This window comes from Pogoniulus pusillus, chromosome 1, assembly GCF_015220805.1.
Source record: "Pogoniulus pusillus isolate bPogPus1 chromosome 1, bPogPus1.pri, whole genome shotgun sequence".
Taxonomy (NCBI): domain Eukaryota; kingdom Metazoa; phylum Chordata; class Aves; order Piciformes; family Lybiidae; genus Pogoniulus; species Pogoniulus pusillus.
In genome coordinates this window covers 41,350,757-41,368,101 of record NC_087264.1, presented here as the reverse complement: position 1 = coordinate 41,368,101, position 17,345 = coordinate 41,350,757, and the positions used below count along the sequence as shown (strand labels likewise).

At 47.2% G+C, this 17,345-nt stretch overlaps 1 protein-coding gene across 2 annotated transcripts in view; it reads right to left on the bottom strand.

Moving 5' to 3' along the window:
- The window catches only part of FLVCR2 (FLVCR choline and putative heme transporter 2), a 46,795-nt gene extending 30,719 nt beyond the window's left edge, over nt 1-16,076 (bottom strand). For both annotated transcript variants that reach the window (XM_064150020.1, XM_064150027.1), the window contains exons 1-2: nt 15,614-16,076; nt 13-154 (exon numbers count right to left, since the gene is read on the bottom strand). In XM_064150020.1, the coding sequence (XP_064006090.1) occupies nt 13-154; nt 15,614-15,901 (430 nt within the window). In that variant the 5' untranslated portion in view covers nt 15,902-16,076. The remainder of the gene's footprint in view (nt 1-12; nt 155-15,613) is intronic.
- Nucleotides 16,077-17,345: the final 1,269 nt, after the last annotated feature.

Sequence of the window (17,345 nt, the reverse complement as noted above, 5' to 3'; positions counted from 1 at the left end):
CCATTTCCTTACCTATGATGACAAGGATGAAGAGGGCTGTTGCCACGCCTGCAGTCATGAAGAACATGATACTGATGTGGTAGGCCAGCTTCTCCACATCCTTCACGTTGGGAACCAGAACTGGAGGCACCAGAAAGCCCACAGCGATGCCAAGCTGAGTGGAAGAGAGAGGGAACACACAGAGGTGTGACACAGAATCACAGCAAGGCCACTGCCCCACAAGCTCACACCCCATGGTGCCCAGTAGAGGCTCCACTAAGCCTAAGCTAATTTCACAACCAAGGTGAAAATGGTCTCTCCCACCCAGCAATTAAGAAATAAAAGCCAACTACTCCTTGCATTAGGCCATAGGGGAGGTCCCTGCTACGGCAGCTGCAACTGTCAGGATATTCAAGGCAAGGTCTTACAACAGCTAAGCCTTGGGCAACCTGTTCCAGTGGGAGGTGTCCCGCCTATGACAGGGGGTTGGAACCGAATGATCTTTGAGGTCTCTTCCAACCTAAACCACTCCATGATTCTACAACAAACACTGACCTCCATCAGTGGAGTGCTCGCTTTGCCTGTCCTCCGTCGTGCATGCCTGCTCCTGTCCCCACACACATCCCACTTCCTATCTTGCACCTTCCCCAGTGCTGATCTGATCACCTGGTGATTCACTTTGCTCATTAAGAGTGACAGAAAACAAGATGTGATGGTTTGGGTGTTCCCTGCCCCCCCACACTTTAGCAATCACCCAGACTAGTCTCAGTTGGCTCTGGGAATATAAATGAAGCTATTTACAGCTAGCACAATAGACAAGCAGCTATTTACAGTATATACAGTTATAGACAGAAATAGACAAAGTAAAAGGTAATACAGAAACACAACTTCCCTCCCAGAAACCTGAGTCCCCAGGAGGGGCTCTCAACCACCCCTGCCCCTTTCCCCTGCCCCTCTCAACCTTACCCCAGTCCCAAGGAAGAATGGAGGTTCAGCCAAGAGGTTAAGAAGCAAAGGTGAGTGGAAGATGAGGTTAGGGAGATGCAGCTCAGTCAGAAGCCCAAGGCAGAGTGTGACAAAATGGTCAGAGTGTTATCTAATGTTTTCCTTTCTTCTTCAGCAAGACTCTGAGGGGAGTAGACATCAGCACTGTTTTCCTTTCACAGCCTATGATCTAGTTCTTCTCACCAAAACATTCTACTCTGCTTCAAACTAGCACACAAGACTATCAAAACCCACCACAGCTCTTTGCTGGGTTAGCAACTTGAAACAATGTACTTTCCAGCTAGACAAACAAGGACCAATACAGAAACCTGCCCACTCCTAATAAGTGAGAAACTGATCTGGCTCAGCCTCTTTGTGACACCATTTCCTAAGGAAGCACCTCCCAAGGCAAGGCTCACCCTGTGACCTCTAGAACCTAAAAACCCATCAAGGTTGAGGGAGAGGAAGCGCTGGTGCCACACATACTAAACACTGAGGTTAGGTGATGGGGCTTGGCTACAGCCCCGCTAAAAAGCTTGGCTTTGAAGGACTGCAGGAAGACATCCCCACAGCTCTGGCCTCTACCAACAGTCCCACACGGCTAGCTGAGGAGTGCCTGCAGTGGCAGCATGCACTTCAGTGAGGACTCCTAACTCCACACCTGATTCTCCAGGACAGCAAGAAGCAGCTGTAGCAGCACAGCTTTTGCCACACATAGTTAAGTGGGACTGACAGTGGCACAGACCTTCGATGTCATACTCAAATCCAAGAGAGGGAGAATAAATAGCCAGCTCAGAGCTTAGGATAATACTCTTCCTTCCATGAAGTGGGGGCCAAAGTGCACTCAGCACATTTGTGAGTCCTGCAACCACAAAAGTCACTTATAAGACCTTTTTTCCCCCTTTTGTATTTCAGTGTTTGTGGCTACATTTCAATCACAGTTGGTTCCCAAGCATTGTCTATTTGCCTGTTCCCTTGGACCTTCCCAGCACTTGCAGCCCTCTCAGACACAAAAGCTATGCTCAAACTCAGCTCTTGCTTGCTCTCAGTGCTCTGCATACTCACTCCTGTTTGTGGCAAAGGCAATATTTGTTCAGTAACACCTTCATTTTTGCTATTTCCTGACTTAAGCCTGTGTTTGCTGTAGTGGACAGTGGCAAAGAACACACAAGTGCCTCCAATAGACAGAAAGCCTGAGAAAGTACCCAAGAAAGAGAGATGCCATCCTTGCTTGGAACAGTGATTTCCAATCTCTTTTGCAGGCTGTACCATCTGCCTGGAGACAGGAAAGTGCTAACAGTACTAGAACAGTGGCAACCAAACAAATACAGACTAGCAGTATAAAAAATATCTCACCCACAGTGATTATTCACAGTACATCAATACGGCCTTTATAAAGCCACTGCCCTCTTCGCTCTGAGAGAGGAAGGAGGAGCATGCAAAATGTGGAAACAAAGATTACAGTCAAATCAAGCCCACTGCATTTACTGTTTCCTTAAAGGGCTATCAAACACTGGAATGGTCTGCCCAGGGTAGTGGTGGATCACTGTTCCTGGAGGTGTTTAAGCAGTGTGTGAACCTGGTGCTTAGAGACATGGTTTAGTGTTGACCCTCCAGTGCCGGCTCAAGGGTTGGACTCAGACACCCTATCCAGCTTACAAAAAAGTAGCTTTCACCCGTGTCTGGCCAAAATTCTCCTGCATCAAACAGTGCACTCCACTGGGACCTGGAATAACATGGATTAGGAGCAGCAAGGGGCACCAGAGGAGGTTCCATGTAAACATAAAGAAGAACTTTCTCACTGTGAGGGTGGCAGAAGCCTGGAATGGGCTGCTCAGAGAGGTTGTGGAGGTTCTTTCTGTGGAAACGTTCTGGCCCCTCTGGATGCAGTCCTGTGTGGGCGATCATGCTCTGGCAGGGGAGTTGGACTAGATGATCTTTCAAGGTCCCTTTCAACTCATAACATTCTGTGATTATGTGATCTCTGCTACATTCATTCTTGGTGCTGGAACATCACAGGGAACTGGGAGAAGAGTCACCAAGAGACTACAGATGTACCCCATTGGTTCAGAGCACCATCAGGAATAAGAACATTCAAGGTTTGGTTACACTGGCTGAAAACAGTCACAAGTTGTGCTGTCCCAGATAGCAAACCAAGGACTGACATTACTTAGGAGGAAATTAAGAGTCCATTGGGAAGATTAAACCTTCCTAACACCTATGTGGCACAGGCAACCTCTGACACAGGGCTAAACTTGCCAGAGCTCACTTTGTCCACACGAAGCCTATCCCCAGCCTCTCATCACAATGAGTCCAATATGTTCTCCTCTGAAATGCCTGCTGACCCTGAAGACCCACTAACAGTAAGCACAGTATCAACTGATTTAGAGGCTTCGAGCTCTGATGTTTAAATTGTGTGCCTCTGACTTCTCTGCACAAGGCAAACAAGCCTGCAGCTGCTCCTAGAGGGCAGAAGCTCGATTTTCTCTGCACCATACAGACTGTGACTCCAGCATGTCTGCTCTGCCTAAGACACAGCCACGCTGGACTTTTCCCTCTTCAGCATTTCCAGTAGCTCAAGCTTCAAGGAAAACTCTCAAAACTGCCCCTTTCCCTCAAGGCAAAGCTCTTACTAGTTCTTACTTAACTAGGTCTCACGTGTGCCAATCCACCCTTTTATCAAATCAGGTCTATAAGCAGTTTCCTGGAAATGACTCCTCTGCCCTATCACCAATTCACTCTTGGAAGCTCGAGGCTGGATTTCTGAGCTGGGTGCCTGTGAGCTTCCTGATCCCTGCAGTCACATGCCAGTCCCATGAGCTGCTGAACTCACGGGCAAAACATGAACAAGAAAGGAGGAGAGATCCAAGCTTCATTCTGACCTCTGACATAAGTTGCTCCAGGACCTCAGTCAAGATTCACTCTTTTCATGGTCTCACTCTAACTTCTCTTTCCCCAGAAAAAGATCTGCTGTAGCCAGCAGAAAGGGTATTGAGAATCTGCTATGCAAATTGACCAGAAAGCCTTCACTATGATGTCCTACAGTCATCATTTACCCAATGGGACACAGAATCACAGAAACATTCAGATTGGAAAAGCCCCTCAGGATCACCAAGTCCAATCGATATTCCTACTCTACAAGGTGCACCCTGAACCACATCCCCAAGCACCACATCCAATCAACTTTTAAACACCCCCTAGGCAGCCTGGCCACTCTCCCTGTGAAGAAAATGTTTCCTAATGTCCATTCTAAACCTGCCCAGTTGCAGCGTGAAGCCATTCCCTCTTGTTCTATCACTAATTACCTCTCAGAAGAGACCAGCACCAACCTCTTCACAACGTCCTTTCATGAAGCTATAGACAGCGATGAGGACACAGACTAACTCAGCTTTCTTGGACATTGCTGTTGTTTTCTCAGAAGACCTGAATAAATTTTCTGCTCATAAATGTCTTCTCCAAAAAGAACCACTTTTATCCCTCGCAATTTTGTTAAACTTTTGAGAAGGAGAACAAAGCAAAACGAAGCAAAACCTCCCAGCAACTGTAGCAATGGGAGCTACATTTTGTGTAGCCTATGAAGATGAGGCCCCTTGACTTGACTGAAAATGCAGATTTCCTGAAGGATGCTCACAAACTCTAGATTACTCATACTTTTTTTTAGCAGCAAAGACAAGCTCTCAACAGCACAATCATTATTATACAGCACATATTTTACCTTTCACAAGCGTATTTTCAGCCTGCTTCCCAGCAAACCAATACCCACATCACTATCAGCCCGACAGACAACACTGTAACCAGTTAACCAGAAGAGTTAAAGATGCCTTAGCAAAGGAAAAATAACTTTTCTCTCTTCTCCACGCCTCTTACATCAGAGAAAAATAGAACAATGTAAAAACAACATTGGTTGTATAACAATTTGTGCTACTCCCCTCACAGACCATCAGCTATTAGGGTTCACAGAGCAGTCATAGAATCAGAATTGTCAGAGCTGGAAAGGACCCCAAGGATCATCTAGTTCCAACTCCCCTGCTATGGGTAGTGACATGTCACACTATATCTGTTTGCTCAGAGCCCCATCCAGCCTTGCCTTAAAAACCTCCAGGGATGGGGCTGTACCACCTCCCTGACAGTCTCTCTCACCAACATAGAAATAAGCACTTAACATTTTTACAGGCAGAAAGGTCTCCAAGATCCATAGAGACAGGCTTTAGTTCCCCGAATTCAGCAGATAATTCACACTTGTAACACAAAACAGTATCCTGGTATCTGAGGATCTCCACTCAGGAACCAGAGTGCTGGCACTTTATTTTAGTAAAGAAAGCTTTGGGATACCTTTTAAACAGAATACCAGGAATGGCAACAGCTACAGCAGAGTGGACTCTTCCGATGACTTGTTCTTTAAAAGCTGATAAAGGACAGAAGGTGTAGTATTTCTTTCCTGAATTTTGTCAAGGACCAGTACCAACAACATCATATTCAAGCATATAAAGGAACATGCAACAAAACTAAGGGCAAGTGGCTAATAAGATGGTATAAACGTACCTGAAGTTTTGAAATGGAAAATAGGATGTCTAATTTATGTCTAGCTCTTTGTATACTGAGAGTTGGCTGAAAGAAGATAAATAGTGCAGTATCAGCATGCAAAACTGTAAATGAGTGGAGGAGTGAGTCTCTACCTTAAAAGAAAACTAAGAGTCAGCAACAGGAATACAGAAGCCCTATAAAATTCCATAAGCAAGCACAAATATTGACACAGAAGAGCAGCAAATCCAGAAAGTCAATTAAAGTGTTAGAAGATAGAACAAGAGATGCTCCAAAGGAAGACAAAAATGCAACACTGAGAAATGTTGACAATGCCTTTGCAGCCTAAATAAGCATGACAGGGATGAGGCAGAGACAGCATTTCAAAAGATGCAGAGAATGGATTTCAAAAAGACTCTTTTCTGAGGAGAGTGCTTAAGAGGCAGCACAGTTTCTGATTGTTCCCATAGCAGCACAGTGTGACCATAATCAATATTACAGAATCATTCAGCACTGCACTCAAATTCATTTTCCTTGCAGCAGCAGCAACAACAACAACAAAAACTCCAAAGCACTGTGGCAATAGTTAACTTGCACAAGGGATCTACCTCAAAGGAAAGAGGATTGTGAAAGGGAAATGAAAAAGAAGGGCCAAAGAAATTAAATGTCTGCAAAGTGGGATTAGAGTCGTGTAAAGGCAGCACATCAGAGGCTCAGTGTAAGCCTACAGAATGCTAGCAGAAAACATTAGAACAAAGGAACCACAGTCAAGTGAAATGAAATTAAATACAAAATAAAATCCACCAACAAACAAAAAACCCAGCCAAACAAACCCCAGCCAAACAAACCCAAATCACACCAACAGCCACCACCCAACTCAAAACCTGGACATTATTCCTTTGATCGCAAGAAAAGAAATACAGCAAGTGAGGCCAAAGCTGAAGTGAAATCATAATTAGGCCAAAACAGGCTGCAGAACAACTTTACAATGAAGTCAAAACTCTCCAAAGACAGCAAAACCAGGAAGCCTGCCAGAAAGTCTGTAGAGCCAGAAGATAATCACTGTAGGAGAACATTTGAAAAATAGGAACTGACTGAAGTCTTGCCTTGGAGCTCATGGCATGATATTTATGGGAGGTTATCAGATCAATGGAATCTCTTCACATGTTAAAAATCTATAATATGTTATCAGTGAAGACCTTAACTGATTTCAACTAACTTCTTCCACAAGGTACCAGGACCACGCTGTGTTCATCCAGGAGTTCAAACGAACGAGCCAGCGGAAAATCCACCCTACCTGCTCACAAACACCAAACTCCTAACTCTGCTGTTACCAAATACTTGAATTAGGAGTGGAGGGAAGGAAAAGTGAATTAAGAGGCTCAGCACAGACAAATGTCCCAGGAAACATTAGGGCCAGCAGCCCACCAGTCGTGGCCAGATGGACAGAAACTGTAGCAATCAAATACTGAAGTTGATAAACGCTAACACCAGGCACTTTTCAGACACTATGGTTTCAACCCAATCTTAGCAAGCTCCCAAGCCAAGACTTCAGAGAGTTAGGAGGACACACTCCTTTCTTACTGTCTTTGCCTACGCCAGATGTTCCTGTGTTGTGATGCACTGTATCTCTCTAAAGGCTTCTGGGGAGCAAGAATAAAATCAAATCAAAGGCTTCTCCTGCTCTCAGAAGAGAGCAATTTGCATTTGTCAACACACCATTGGAGCTACTCTACCCTTCCCCTGCCAGAAGAGTGACTTTTAACAGGGCCCATACTCATTACAATCTGGCAATCGACTTTTCACATCTAGCAGGCCCTCCACCACACCACCACTCCACACCAGCCTGGAGAACAGAAGTAGGAGAATCTAACTACTGCAGACTTCTCTTTGAGGGACATTTGTGAAACTCCATTAAATCCAACGTTCTAAAGCATGTAAGCTTTAGGTAAAGCATCACCTGTGCCAAAGACTTCCCTCCTGGCAGCCCTACTCTGAACCACCCTCACAGTGTCACTTCCAGAAGCCTTCTGAAGATCACACCAACCCAGCTTCCTCCAGGGCCTGGAGGGGGTCTTCATTTCTAACAGAGCCTTCTTCACTGCCTCCAAAAGCAGGGCAGCAAGAAGGATTTGTGTAACTGCTGGGGAGATGAAATACTGGTCTTGAACCATTTGCTTGCAGTGCACATCACTACCTCTAATACCTCAACACTCACATTGTGAGAAATATATAGAATCATATGTTTGATCCGATCAATTCGTGGCAAGAGGTCACAGACAAGGAGGAAGGGGGGGGTTTGAATGAAACTGCATTCCTGCTTGCACCACCATCTCAATAAGCTTAAAGATAAGAGTAATTAGATTGGCGAAGGAGGGAGGCATGTGGAAGAGATAGTCTTTTGCATATTTAAATGGAAATGCATTCCTCCTGGTGCCACCTTTCCTGTATGAGCAAATAGAAGAACCAGGACTTTGAAGTTCATGAGGAAGACACTTAAGCAAGACCCCTTACTTCATCAAAGATTACCAGAGGGACCACCAGATAAAAGGAGACCTGTGTGGAAGAGACATCTCACATTGCTAAGAACTGATAAAGAAAACCCAACCTTTTCTTAGAACTTAGTAAATATGTAATAGAATAGGGTATAAAAAGAGAAAACTGAAGGCAAAGGATGTGCATTGGGGTAGATCAGTCTCTCCTCGCACCCAGGCCTGTACATTGCTTGATTCCTGCAACTCTATTAAAGCCTTAACTTGCATGAACACCAGTTTGTGCCTGTTATTTATGACAACATCAACCAAGGAACATGGAGATGAGGAGTCCTCTAGAAAACCAGAGGAACTACCATGCTTTGGAAAAAAAAAGTCACTTCCAAAATCTTTCTAGTCACTTCAACAAATCAGTCCTGCTGTATATATTGATTTTATGTGTAAGGCTGTAGGGCTTCACATTTTCAAGGTGTTCTTCTCCAGACATAACAGTTGAAATGGGTCTGGATTCTGGGGACTTGTTTCAGAGTTTGTTTTTTAATGGCACTTAATTCTAATACAAATGATTTCAGACATCAAGAGCCTGAAAACAAATCCTGTGTGGTTCTCCAAACGGACAATGAGAACTGACCAGACAATATTACCATTAAGGAAGCTAAGGTTCCTGGTGAAAAGTCAACAAGGTAAGCCTGCACTCTGCAACCATCTAGAACTTCCATCTTAGACAACCACCAGCACAAGAGCTTGTGGACAAAAATCTTACCGACAAAACACACAAGCCACACAAACCAAGTGCAGCGAGATCCAAAGCTGTTCGGTAACAGATGAGACTAGATCAGGCTGTCACACAGCCCACAAACCAGTACAAAGTTGCAGTATTTAACTGGTAGTGGCAAACAGGCACATCTGACAGGTGGGAGGAGGGGAAAGCTGCACAGTTTGCTGGGGCTGAACAATGCACCTAGTGTTGCAGTAGAGAAGCACTTGTGAAGGGGAACAGAAGGGCTCTCCTTCTCACTATGTTGCTTCTACATGTATGAGACGGGGTGAACTTTGAAGCAAGCTCAGTACATAGAGGACCTGTGCCAGACGATGCCTTTCCAACAGTTCTGCCAACGTAATTAAATGCATCAGACCTGAACCTCCATTCACCCAGGGAACCCCTTAGGGAGGTACCTATGCTGAAGGTGTGGGCAGCACAGCCTCTTCCCTGACTCTCATCTGTGTGCCAAGGCCCTGTCCTGCAGCACTCCTGCCTTTTCTAAGCACAGGCTGTAACCACAACATTTCACAGGAGCAGCTAAGCTCTCTGACCCTACAGCTCCTGTATCCTGTATCACAGTCTGCAGAGAGCCACACCCTGTGATTACTACTGCACATCAGCTTCTCAATCCTTGGCTAGCAGCACAGGTCCCAACTGCCTTTCTATACAAAAGACTACAGTAGAACTCAAAATACACAACTGAAGAGCTGTGTAAATCAGAAGCTGTCAGTTCCTACCCAGTGTACTTTTGTTCAGATTGCTGTTCAGAATATGCTTCTTCTGTAAAACAGCCTGTAGAAAACACAGATACTCAGGAAGTCAACATATGTAGAAGTTCATAAACCACAGCTTAGTCACCTTTCTTGCAGTGTTTTAAGAAGCAGAAAAGTCCCAAGCTGTGAAAAGAAGAAGTGTACTCTAGGCCTTGTGACAAGATAAGATAGGGCTTAGGCCCTTTTTTACTCTCCCACTCATGTGAGAGATAATGTACTTATTCAAACTGCACTTGCATAACCAAAGCTCTTCTGGAAGCAAAGCAAACTCCTTTCCTCATCACACTTCTGCTTCTGTGGCATACTCTCGTCTTGCTTAATACCATCAATGTCCTATGATGAAAACTGCCTCTCTATGCAAGTCATTCAAGCTCTCTCAGCTTGAATGCACCTTCTCCAGCTCAGTGGGAAAGAAACACAGCACAGCACAGCAAACCAACAGCAGCAGGCAAGACAGAGTAAATCAGAAGAGAGGTTTCAGCTCTGACAGCCACCTCAGCTACTGCTGGAATCCTCAGTCAGGGTATGTGAGCCTTAGCCACACATGGAGTGTGCTTTGCTGGTTAGAGTCAAGTGAGCAGTCTGATAAATTAGTACAGACTTTTTACTGTCTGGTGATGGACACTTGCATCTGGAAACCCCTGACTTGGTCCATTTTAAAATGACATATATTTTCACTGGTTTTTATTTTGGGAGGGACCACTGTGCTTTGAGGGTTCAAACTCAAAAGCTCAGCTGCCAGCTTCATGCAAAGTGAGGGTGGAAATCAATTGTATAATACGTTGATCAAGGATCTACTACAGCCACTTAACAGAACCAGCCCCAGGAGACCCTGCAGGACAAGTGCTGAAGGAGCCATAGGGCAGACTCTCCCAGTAAAAACACTGCAGTCATACGTTTAACTCATGCAGCTTTCACAGAACATAACCCAAAAGCCAGCTGCTTCTGTGAGAGACAGGAGGGGCTTGCCATTGGTGTAAGGCTGGGAAGGGAACACCACATGAAAGGAGCAGAAGAAGTTCATTTCAAGCTCCAGTATCCATTTATAGAAGCATAAGCATTCCTAGGCAAGCCATGCTGCTGTTTGGCCAGCACACCCTCCCACACTGGGCTGGCCACATAGCACTCCTTTGATTCGAGAGCTCTGAGCCACGCTGCCCTTCTTTAGTGGAAGAGAAAGGAGCCAGGGCTGGAACATGTCACTGCAGCTGCTGGCTCCTCTTGGACCACTGCTAACATCTTCTCTGTTCTAATAGGTGAACCCCTGGAACATACAGGGCCAAGCTGCAGAGGGAAGAGAGGCAGATCACCTCCTGGCCCTGTTTTTAACAGGTATTAGATCTCATCTGAAGAAAGGGGAACCCTCCAGCAGGAACAGAATAGCCAAAGAGATCAAGAAATCCACTCGAACAGAGGAATGCCACAGGGTGTGATCCATTCCCACAACACTCCTTAGGCTTTCAGACGCTGCCTCCTCTGAGCAGCAAAGGATACCAAACAGTGAAGGCACCAAACAGGAGATGCTCAGCACAAAGGCTCTTCAGCACAAAGGCTCTTGTAGACCTTGTCTAGAGTCTTACAGAATCACAGAATGCTTTAGGTTGGAAGGGACCTCAAGGATCATCCAGTTCCAGCTCCCTGCCATAGGCAGGACACCTCCTGCTGGCACAGGTCGCGCAAGGCCTCAACCCGCCCGGCCTTGAACACCTCCAGGGAGGGAGCAGCCACAGCCTCCCTGGGCAGCCTGTGCCAGTGCCTCACCACCCTCACTGTAAAGAGCTTCCTCCTAACAGCTAGTTTAAATCTCCCCTCTGCCAGTTTAAACCCACTACCCCTTGTCCTGTCATTACAAGACATTGTCAATAGTCCCTCCCCAGCCCTCCTGTAGGTCCCTTCGGATACTAGAAGGCCATGATAAGGTCTCCTCAAAGCCTTCTCTTCTCCAGGCGGAAGAGCCCCAACTCTTGTAGCCTGTCTTCATTGCAGAGGTGCTCCATCCCTCTGTTCATGTTTGTGGCCCTCCTCTGGACTCGCTTCAACATCTCAATATCCTCCTTGTGTTGGGGCTCCAGAACTGCACACAGTGCTCCAGGTGGGGTCTGATGAGAGAGGAGTAAAGGAGGAGAATCCCCTCCCTTTGCCCTGCTGGCCATGCTTCTTTTGATGCAGCCCAGGACACAGTTGCTGTCTGGGCTGCATGTGCACACTGCCAGCACATGTTGAGCTTTTCATCAACCCAGACCCCCAGCTCCCTTTCCTCAGGGCCGCTCTCCAGCCATTCACCACCCAGCCTGTATCTGTGCCTGGGATTGTGCCGACCCAGGTGCAGGACCTTACACTTGGCCTTGTTGAATGTCATGAGGTTGGCCTGGGCCCACCTCTCCAGCCTGTCCAGGTCCCTCTGGATGGCATCTCTGCCCTGTAGCAAGTTGACTGTGCCACACAGCTTGGTGTCCTCTGCAGACTTGCTGAGGGTGCACTCGATTCCTCTGTCCATATCACTGACAAAGATGTTAAACAGCACTGGTCCCAGCACTGACCCCTGAGGGATGCCACTTGTCACTGTTCTCCAGGTGGACATTGTGCCATTGATTGCCACTCTCTGCATGCCACCATCCAGGCAATTCCTGATCCAGCAGTGCTCCACCCACCCAGTCTGTGTTTTTCCAGTTTGGTGACCAGGATGTCATGTGGGACAGAGTCAAACACCTTGCTCAGGTCCAGGCAGATGATGTCAGTTGCCCTCCCCTTGTCCACTGTTGCTGAGACTTCATCATAAAAAGGCACTAAACTTGTCAGGCATGATTTGCCCTTGGTGAAGCCATTGCTGGTTACCACCAATCACCTCTGCTTTGTTTTCCATTTGGCTTAGCAGAGCCTTCAGGAGGATCTGCTCCATGATCTTGCCAGGCACAGAGGTGAGACTGACTGGTCTGTAGTTCCCAGGGTCATCCTTTTTTCCCTTCTTGAAGATGGGTGTTATGTCATGTTTTCCCTTTTTCCAGTCAGCAGGAACTTCACCAGTCTGCCATGGCCTTTCAAATATGATGGACAGTGGCTTAGCAACTTCATCTGCCAGGTCCCTCAGGACCCGTGGGTGGATCTCGTTAGGCCCCATGGACTTGTGCATGTTCAGATTCCTTAGGTGCAAATGAACATGGTCTTCAAGTGTAGTTAGCAGATCTTCTTTCTCCCAGTCCTTACTTTTGCCCTCTGGGACTTGGACATTGTGGTTGGAGCCCTTGCCATTGAAAACTGAGGCAAAGAAGTCATTGAGCACCTCAGCCTTATCTACATCCCTTTGTCATCAGCTCTCTGTTTCTCTTCTGGAAGAATCCTGTAGACTCTTGTAGACAAAAGTTCTTGTAGATCTTGTAGGCCCTATTGTTGGCCACAATACTCCATGCAGACTCTTTTCCCCATTCAGAAGGAGACATTTCCCTGAATTTCATTCATAGCTTACCATCCAATTTGTCCATTTCAAAAGCCATCACATAGTCACTGCACTGATACTCTCAGCAGTCTGCAGGTGGCACCTAAAAGCTCTCCCTTGGGCCCTTTCTGTTATGGAAGTCCTAAATTTCTGAAGTCGTGTGCCAGCTGCCTCATAATGAGGACAGACTCTACCAAAAACCAACATGCCTGAAGGAGCATGGTCCAAGCCCAGCAGCTGAAGCAGAGAGTTGGCACCTGGACACCAAGCTCCAGCTTAAAACTCTCAAAAACCCACAAGAATTTGTTACCTAAACATGCCTACCACTGTGTTAGTTGTGTCATGCCACAGCACTGTGCTGCCTCTTCCCCAAAAGACAGCAAAGTATGCTAAAGGAAGGGGCAAGGCCTGCTGCTCCAGCAAGTACATACTCCTGCAAATGCTGGTATCTCAGCAGAGCTTTTCTTTCTGTTGTGGTCCCCTCACCAGAGAGAATGAGGAAACAGTCTTCCTCCAGGGCAGAAATCAGAGCCCCTTTGCTGCAAACTGTCCCAAAGAGGGAAGTGCCTCATGAATCAGCACACCAAAGTAGAGAGGGGAAGAGCAAAAAGAGAGCAGGTGTGTCAAACAAAGCAGCAGTGACACTGCCCCTCTCCTCCATGCAGTTGGTTGCAGCAATCCTCAAATGGGAGAGGGACATCAGTGCTTGGAATTCAATAATAATAACCATGATAATGACTCCTGACAGCTTTCCATCTTGAGGATCTGTAACTAAGTGACACGGGAAGGAAACCACTTAGTTGTAGAGGAATGAGCATAGGGAATAATCTGCCATGTGGGCACACTGCAATTACAGACCAACTGTATTACACCCTTTGCTAACACTCCTTAAAACAGTTTTTAGCTACAGAGACAGGAAAAAAAATGAGCCCTGTCTCTTGCCCCTGCCCTACATCACCAGTAAGCCAAATAGCTACTTTTCACTCACTGTGTTTGTGCACCTCAGGACCCTTACCCAAGGGAATTTATTGGTCTTTCTTATGGAGTATGCCCTGCCTTTAGTCATTGACATTTCTGACCCCTCCAGTTCTCTAGAAGGGAAGAAAGACTATATACACAAAGCAAAAACTATACACTGAACTGAGGTCTCACTGCCATGTCAGTTCAACCTCAGAGCAGTGTGGAGCACCAAAAGTGTAGCCAAAGTTTGCTTTCCACAACTGTTACACCAACCCACTCATTTTAGGATGATGCAAGATACCACACTCACATATATATAGCACAGGCTGAAAACCCCATTGTTTGGATTTATTATGCACGTTGAATGTGCATATTTTGAGTGATCCCATCTGGATAACTAACAAAGAAGTCTGACATCAAAATATTCTGATAGTTGTTTACCCCTAAACCAGCATAGCACTCACACCAAGTTAAATGCCTTCCACCAACACTCATTTTCAAAACGTCCTTCATTCCTTAGTGCTGTCCCATGCACTTCAGTTCCTCAAACATCATCTCCAAGCATTCACACCTTTTTGCCTTAGCAGTATCTAAATGCATACAGAAATCCAGGAATGTAGGGAAGGGAAACCTCTAACTCACTGCACAGAAAGTTACCTGTGAGGAAGAACTGTGCATTAAAAATTACCTGAATGGCAAACCATTCAAATCTGATTAGCAGCCACCCACAGGTTGAATCAAAGATGGTCCAGAGTGATGAACAGAGTCATGTATAGAGGAGTATATTGGGTCTCAAAGCAAGTGTCATAGGTCCAGTTTAGCAGCTAATTCCACGTTCTGCTTCCTTCTTCTTCATGTCAGCAATACAGAGCCAGACTTACTTCACTATCTGCTTCATGCAATAGGAATGAGTGGATGCTTTGGAGTAAGGATCAAGAAACTATTTCCCTGATCCTTTCCAAGCTATGGAAAAGTTTATTTCCTCTGAGCAGTATCTGGCTACAAGAAAAGACTATCACAACTTGAGCAAGCACAGGTCACTGGCCTCCCTGACCTGCCTTCCTACAAGAGCGCTCAGGGAGCTTACCTTGCCCTAGCCTGATGGAAGGTTTGTTTCTTTCTTTTCAAAGCAAATGCTTGTGGAAACTGTAGCTACTTTTAAGAGCTATGAAAGTGCTAAAGTCCTTTTCCTCCAGGGTTCAGTGACAAGCATTCTTTTCAGTTGACAGCTAATTTCCTCCTTCCCATCCAGTTATCAGCAGGAGGAGGACATTGCAGTGTCAAGTCCAGATGCAACTGCAGATCTGAGGTTTGCAGGACAACGCCTAAAGCATTCCTCAACATCATGCATTCCCGACCAGCCCATCACACCCTTGGACTGGAGATTCATAGGCACCCGAGTAATTGGGCACTGCATAAGACCCCCCCAGTCCACCACCTCTCAAAGCCAAAGTCATACCTGACCTCCATGCTGCCCCCAACTTTGCAGACTTAGGTTCTACTTGCATTTGCCACCCACCATCAGTCTGCAGCCATCCAGGTACCAGCTGCATTGCCCAGGGGGAGTTTCATGTAAGTGCCTCTTATCCCTGCTGCCAGCCTCCAGACATTCTGCATCTTTTGCCCTTCCCTGGTCTGCCGTTCAGCACTCCCAGTCTCTGCTCAGGCAGGTGGCAGCCTGGCCGGTCAGGGGCCAGCGGCCCATTACCTGATTCCCAAAGACAGCGATGGAGCAGGCAGTGGAGACCTCGTGGGAGCCAAACCAGACCGAAGCGATGCGCGAAGGCATGCCTAAGATGAAAACCTGGGCCAGGGAGCAGATGACCTGCCCCAGGACGGTGACGGGGAAGAGGTGTGGCTTTAGGCTGCCTAGCTTCACCCAGGCGCCCACAGCGTTGAGGGCTGAGCCGACCAGGGCGATGAGGCGCAGTCCCCTCTTGTCCAGCAGCCAAGCGACAGGGAAGAGCAGAGGGATGTAGGTGAGCATGTAACTCATGGAGAGCCAGTCGATGGCGAAGGCGTCCACTTCGTAGAAGTGCACGAAGATGTTGTTGATGCTGCCGTACTGGATCCACTGGAAGGCGTTACACAGCGAGTAGCTGCTGAAGAGCAGCACCACGACCCAGCGACGCCGGGACAGCCGCACCTCGGCGGTGGCGGTGGCAGCGGCAGCCACTCCGGCCACGGGCGCCCCGTTAGGCTCTTGCTGCACCATGCCGGCCGCCTGACTCCCCTCGGCGGCTCGCCGGCACGCACCTGGCCAAGACACCCGCCCGGCCGCCCCCGCCGAGCGCACTGCCTGCCGCCGCGCCGGGAGACGGCACCGCCCCCGGGCCGCCCCGCCCGGCCCCGCCCCGCCCCGCCGCGCCGCGGGGGCGGGCAGCGCCTCTGCCTGCCCGGGACGGACGCGGTCCGGCCGTAGCTGCCTCTAGCTTCTCGTGAAGTGATAGCGACGGGGCGGACTCTGCCCGCCCCACAGCGGAGGGGTCGTGATCCTCTCCTTATGGCCGGACTAGGTTCGGGTCTCATTTGGGTTAACTTCGGAGGCTCTTGTTCGGAACAACATCCAGTGAAGACAAAATTAAAAGTGTGGCTTAAGCAAAAGAGGCAAAACTGATGGTCCTCGTGGGGAACTTGCAATTGATGAGTCAGCCCTTATTATGCCACTCGCTTAGCAATGTGGCAGTGACAGATTCCTGCCTGGAGATCACTTACGATCCACGGTTCGTTTAGTTAACATCGTGTTATCTGAACTGTACAAACATTACCCAGCAGGAGTTTTGAAATATGGATGTGGTTGCACGACAGTGTTCTCCAGCTCTCCTCAAGCATTAAACACACAACTCAAAGTTCGCTTGGAAAAATGTAACCTATCTCTGGGATGTTGTATTCCTGAAACAGATGGGTCAAAGAATGAAAAAGTGAACTTTCTCTGGCTTAAAACAACATGCTTCCACAAAATATTTACTTTGTGAGCACTGTCAGAGATTACTGATGCTGAGTTATCCACCTGACTACTCCTAGGAAGGAGGAAATGCAGATACTCAACTTTGGTATGGTTATGTTCTTATTTCCCATAAGTGTGTGGGGGGGAGGGAAGCTTTGGACAAATTATTCCAAGGCAGAACAAATGTCACCCTAAGTTGTTATTGCTGTCCACCCTCACAGAGCCCACTTCTTGCTACCCACTTGTGTTTCCTACTCGCAGCAGTGGCCAGAAGCACAGCTGGAGTAGAGCAAAGCCATTGCAGACTTCCCTATGTGCTCTGTTGAAAGCACCACAGGGCACAGCTTCAAACCTTCCTACTCTGTCCCTCCTCAGCCCAGTTCACCTTGCCAGTGAACCTCCAACCTCACCTGAGAAGCTTGTTGCAGTGGTACAACATAATCATAATGTAATTCTTTTACATAATAAGTAAGGAAGGCAAATTTAGAAGCAA